Source organism: Pteropus medius, unplaced genomic scaffold, assembly GCF_902729225.1.
Source record: "Pteropus medius unplaced genomic scaffold, Ma_sr-lr_union100, whole genome shotgun sequence".
NCBI lineage: Eukaryota > Metazoa > Chordata > Mammalia > Chiroptera > Pteropodidae > Pteropus > Pteropus medius.
This window is the reverse complement of record NW_024356249.1, coordinates 2,620,543-2,626,619: the sequence shown is the minus strand read 5'-3', so window position 1 is coordinate 2,626,619 and position 6,077 is coordinate 2,620,543. Positions and strand designations below refer to the sequence as shown.

At 49.4% G+C, this 6,077-nt stretch overlaps 1 protein-coding gene across 3 annotated transcripts in view; it reads right to left on the bottom strand.

The window, feature by feature from the left end:
* Positions 1–6,077, bottom strand: part of LOC120601148 (homeodomain-interacting protein kinase 2) — a 104,895-nt gene that overhangs the window by 1,216 nt on the left and 97,602 nt on the right. The window contains exon 3 of one of the 3 annotated variants that reach the window (XM_039860827.1): positions 3,861–3,924. The exons of 1 other annotated variant lie outside the window; for it this stretch is intronic. In XM_039860827.1, the coding sequence (XP_039716761.1) occupies positions 3,876–3,924 (49 nt within the window). In that variant the 3' untranslated portion in view covers positions 3,861–3,875. Of the gene's footprint in view, positions 1–3,860; positions 3,925–4,938; positions 4,958–6,077 lie in introns of those variants that run through there. One more of the 3 variants, XM_039860830.1, reaches the window with a different exon arrangement.

The window sequence follows — 6,077 nt, the reverse complement described above, 5'->3', positions numbered from 1 at the left end:
CCATCTTTCTAGAGGACTGGTCTCGGGGACGTCTTGCCTGGCCGGGGGAGGGTGGGGCACAGGGGGGAAGGATGCTGCAGGGGTCTTTTCTTTCCCATGCGTACGATGTTCGATACGGACAAATATTAGCGTAGTCTCTGCATTTACCATTAGAACTGGGATAAAGTAATTAGTGACTAGATTTTTCTATGGGAAGCAGCAAAACTCAGGGGGGAAGCAAAACCCCAAACGGAAGAACAGAAATGCCAAAAGCTGGCATCTGAAGGTATTATTCAAAAACAATATGGGAAATGGCAGAACTGTATTTCCTCTGTTCTTCTAAGGGGAAGTTCAGAAAAAGGTCAGAAAGAGAACAATGCAGGCATCTATCACAGCAGCCTCTAACCTAGAAAGGTTACTTACGCACTGCGGCCTCATTTCTCAATTCTGTAATCACCACCCCCCTTCCACCGGCCGCACGCCACCTCGGCCTTATGAATTATACATTTCATTTCCATTTACCAACACCCGACTCGGTGACCACTGCCAAGGTGGAGTGGGCGGGGTGGGGGTGGGGCACCCGCGAATGTTCTTGTTCTACGTGGATTCTGCTTGTTTGACCTTCACTTCCCAGTCTAAGGTTTTGTTTATCGAACAAATAAGAACTAGCTACCGGCAGGAATTTCCCTAAGGGAATTTGCACTGGGGCACCTTTTCTTCCCCTTAACATTTTTATTCAGGTGGAATCTGGTAAAAATGGAGTGTTAAGGGTGGTCTTGGAGGTAAAAGCAACGTGAGGCTGAGGGTGTGTGAGTGTGTGCATGTGTGTTTAGAAATACCGGCAGCACCCACTCGGTCCTGCTGTCTGAGTTGGGGTGGGGAGGCTGGAAAGGGGGTACCAGACAAGGATACCTCGGCAGGAACTGGAGTAATCCCTCTCCCCCATGCCTCTGACTAACTGGCACCCCTCTCCTGCCAATCCAGAGGCCCCAGGGAATCGTGGGAGGCTGTCTGTCTTCATAAGTCCTATTAATATATCAAAGGGGCGCTACTCTTTGTTCAAGAAGATGCTGCTTCTTGGTGATTTCTTTCAAATATTTAAAACACACTGGGTTCAGTAGATTGGTGTCATCTAAGGCAACAGAGTGTGAGAACAAGGAATACCTGTGACAGAGGTAAGCAATAATGGAAAGTCCTTGAAAAGCAGACGGTACACCTGAATCTAGCACTCCGAGAGCTGATACGGGTAGACTCTTAAAATTTATTTTTAAAAAATGATTTAGACCCACTTAGGGAAGACAGTTTTAAGATGGGTTATAAAAATGGGATATTTAATTTCTGAAGTTGAGCTCAAGAACTCAACAGTAAGTGACATGAATATTAGGTACCAATCACTATGACATAAGTGTTATTCCCTCAGGTTTTTTGAAAAACTCTCAGTGTTGGATCGTCTGTTTAAACAGGATTGACTGAGGGTCTATTGTGAACTCAGCTGTGACAGCCAGCCTCCAAGATGGTCCCCTCCCACAGTGAATGGGGCAAACCTGTAAAACCAACAGGATATGGCAGAAATAATGACACGGGACTTCTGAGATTAGGTCATAAAAGATGCTGCAGCTGTGTCTTGCTCTCTGGGGCCGTTTGCTCTGGGAGAAGCCAGTGTCCGTGCTGTGAGGACGTGAAAGCATCCTACGGAGCGGCCCACATGCCGAAGATCCGAGGCCTCCTGCCACCACCAACACCAGCTTGCCAGCCACGAGAGCCACTGCGGAAGGGCCTCCAGCCCAGTTGAGCCCTCCAACACCTGCGGCCCTGGCCGAGAGCTAGACTGCGACCTCACGAAAGGTCTCAAGTGGAACCGTACAGACAAGTTGCTCCCAAATTCCCAGCCTATGGAAAATGTGAGATAATGCATGCCATGGCGTTTTAGGCCACTGAGTTTTGAGGTCATTTGTTATGCAGAGACAGATAACTAATACTCACGTGTGGGCATATCTCTAAGGGAGGAGGGCTCATGCAACGGAATTTGAAGGCTCATTCCTTGGACAAGCCTTAGTTGCACCTCTGCCTGGTACCCAACCTCGTACTAGACGCTCCATCTGGTCCCTTCCCTGCAGGCTCAGACACTCACGAAGGGAATCATTTAAACATCCCCTTGCAGAGGTAGGTGGCACAGTGAAAATGATGCCCGCGGGGGACTTGCAAGCACCCAAAGGCAGAAAGGCCTGAAGGGATGGAACGGAGGCGGCCAACTGCTATCCCACTGGAAGCATCCAACACGGACATAAACTATTTGGCCTGCAGAGGATCTAAACATTTTTTTGAATTATTAACATTTAGAAATCAGGTGATATTTCCTAAAAGTTTGGATTTCTAGCTTCTCTTGAAAATCTAAAGCTATGGCAACTACACATTTGCGCTTGGCGAAAATTCACTCAGGCTGGGTCGTGCTGCCTGCCCCCTTAAATGGCACACCTGTGTGCCGCCTGCTACGTCCTCACCGGCTCACCGACTTTACCTGCCTGGCCCTAGAGTCCTGGAGTTTGCGACCTAGGAGAGAGGCCAGCGGCAGAAGATAAATGGATCAGCTAAGCAAAATTACTGTTTTCAGCTGTGTATTGGGGACTTCTGAAGGGTGTGAGACTAGTTTTCTTTTATTAAACAAAAAAGGGTTAGTCAACAGCTACCCCGGAAGCAAGGGATGCCATAGAACTAATAAGGAATATAAAACGCTTATTCCACTTTACATTAAACAGCGTGAACTTTAATCGGAGAGATGCCATGTTCCGTTTATGCAGTGTTTGTTTATGAAGGTCTTCATTATATAAGACCTCAGCTGAGAGGAAGCGGAGTCCCACTTTGCTGATGCGGCTTTCTACTATAACAATAATTTACAATAACACGAGAAAGGAAGGCTCTGGCGCCATAACTCAGTGACTAGCTGCTGGATTCTTCCCTCCTACAAGATACAATAATATACTCTTTTTTGGCCTTCTCCCAACTCTCCGTTTGAAACAGGGGTATAATCAGTTTTCAGAGTGGCTTACTCAGGAATTAACTAGCCAACCGCTGGAAAACTAATTCTTGGACGATTTTACACAGTCCTTTGCAAATTATTAGAAGAGGAATGTAATGTTAACGGCATCGCGCTCTTAAGAATATTCTTTCTAAACAGTCAAGTGCTGGGCGGGAGGAGGAGGGCGCTTGGTTTGCTTAAAATGCTGCTCAAGGTGATTTTACGTAAGACAGCAGAAGAAAGACACTGGCCTGCTTCTCCACTCCCCCCCCAATGCTCAGGGAACATCATTGAGTGATTATGCAGTAAACCAATCACTAGTATTTACTGAGCTCCTGTGTGCTCAAGACTCTGCTGAAGGGTGATCCATAGTCTTGGTTTGTGCTCTCAAAAAGCTTAACATCCGGAGTATATGGATGGAAAGATGTGGACAGACAGGAATAATGTATATCAGAGGCCAGCTGAGTTTACAGAAGAATCGCTGTCTGTCAGTCAACGATCGTTTATTGAGCATCTACTATTTGCTGGACACTGAGTATTTGGCAATGAACAAAAAAGATGGTCTCTGTCCTCACGGAGCTTGAATATCAGTGGCCTTCAGTGAACTCACTCCGGGCTGGGAAAAACCGGGGGGAATTCAGAAGGGTAGGATTTAATGACCATTAGGGATGAGGACACTCTAGGGTGTCCAGAGAAGGAAGAGGGCCTGCGGGTCAGACGACGGCATAAGCGCGGGTGCTGAGGCAGACCACGAGAAACCTTGGACAACAAGAAAGGGACGCGATGGGCCAGGCGCTCTGAGTAAGGGGCAGCAAACACGAGCTCTGTACTTCCTGTGCCCCGGTCCTGGGGTAAGACAATAAGCTCTTCTTTGATTCCTTCACTCAGAAAGTGTAGACACAAGGGCGTTTGTCTCTAGACATGAGCAACTGGAAAAGATGGTACAGGGCATTGTTAAATGCTGTGAAATGGACAGTGGGTTTAGAGATTTTATGGGACAAGTCACACCTCTCATGCCTGACACAGAACTACGGAGGGGGGCCTTTGCCTCCCGTGCGAGACGGCCACTGGGGGGTAACGGGGAGCGAAGGAAATAAGCAGCCACTGCTTCAAGAAGCACAGCCCGGGATTCCCTGACCGAGTCCCTGGAGATCTCCAAGCTTCATGTCACATTAGCAAAGCGTTTCCACTTGTACAATGTTTTTTCCTTCCCGAAGGTGGGGGGGAAGCAAACCATGCCCCCAAGACTGTGTCCCTGAAAATGCAGAAACAGTTTTACGTCCGTGCAGCCTGGTGCGCTGAACGACAAAGAAACAAATGGAGTTCCAGTGGCACGGAGACCCGATGGGCCCATGCGGGTTCATGCGGCTTAACGCACGGGACCCGCACCAAAGCCACTGCTCCATGCTGAGGCTCTTCAAGTTCGACATCACTAAAAACACATCTGCGGAGCTGGTGAATGCATGTAGGAAGGAGTGGGGTCCTTGCAGTGGCTCAGCCACAGACCGAGGCTTCGCAGAGCCCGTCACCTGGTTCCACTGGGCCTCTCTGTGCTGACTCTGTGCAGTGAGCAGCAAGAAAGCGAAAACTCAAAACAAGGCAGGGCGGACAAACGTGATGCGTGTTCTTTTAAGTCCAAAAAAGTTCTCATTTTTAACAAAGCTTGCTCATCTTGACATTCCTGCTAATATCAACTGTCCAACCTCTGCCTGGATCACCCACCCAGTATTTATTTTGGGAACAGTTTAAATCACGAAAAAAAGCTAGCAAAATAAGTTCAAAAAGAGCTGCCGAAGGGATTCCCCGGGAGAGGGAGGGTGAGTGGGGTGACTTCTAACTGGGATTCTAGGACCCTATCCGCGCTTTCCTTCTGGTCCCACGCAATTACAGACCCACGGGCAACACAGAGAACAGAAGAGGATTCATTTGCGTGACGGCTGCTTCGACCCCTGAGGAATTCACCTAGATAAGAAAGTGGATGAACAAGTCACCAAGTGCGAGGTGGCCAGAAGGCGCAGACTGAATGGCAATGCCACAGTCACAATAAATGCAGAGCAGGGGCATCGTGGAGGAAGCACTGAGGAGGCCAACGAAGCCAGGGCGAATGAAGCCGCTTACGACCAGTAGCAAATACGTATCTTCAGTAAAAGAAGGAAAGATCGGTCACACGTTAAGCTGTAAGTTGCAGCGCAAAGAGGGTCAGTGGAGAGCTCATGGGGGGGCCTTTCTGCGGGAGGCGGCGCCAGCCTTTGGTCCCCAAGTCGCTGGAGACGGAGGGAGGAGGGGCATGGGAGCAGATCTGTCTTCCTCCGCAGTGGCTTCCCCTTATCCCACACGGCCAGGTCTTCTTTGCTTTTGCTCCGAACGTGCTCACCTCCTTTTTCTTTCTTTCCCTCCGGCTCTCCTTTTTCCCTTTTAAACGGCACCGCCTGTCCCAGCCCTCACTCCATGAACGTTCTCTGACGGATCGCTCACACGCAGAGTCTACACAACCCTCCTTCATTTCCCAAGTTCATTCAAAAATCCAATTTAAAACCTATGATTAGATTTGTACTTTAGAAACATAACTATTCATTGATTACGATTTTGAAGGAACAGCACTCTCCTGGCAGGCCCCTGGAGAAGGGAGGAGCGCGGGGAAGGCTGGGGCCAGGGAGACGGTCAGGAGGCCAGATGACAATGTGATGCTGGAGGAGGCGCCCACGCCAAGGTCAGAGACACTGCCCTCCCGCACCACCGCTGGCCCCCTTCCTTGTCTGGAGGGCCGCCGTTCACATCCTTAGCTTTCTCTCTCTCAACAACAAACCCTCTGTCGATGTCCCACTGACTTTCAACACACTCTTTAGGCCTGCGATGTGTTTTGCTGGTTGGTTACTGAGTTCCGCCACCATTCTCTTCCCTTTGCTGGCTCCCCTTCCTTCTCTCACTTCCTCCCTCTGGACCCCTCTCCCTCTCCCGTGGGACTTGTTCCCTGTCAGCCAGCCGCATCTCTGGCCCTAGCCTCTTCCTGAATCCGAGGTCCCTATTCTCAAAGGCGGAAGTATCTCTATTTGGATGGCTCAAAATGACTATGACCTTCCCC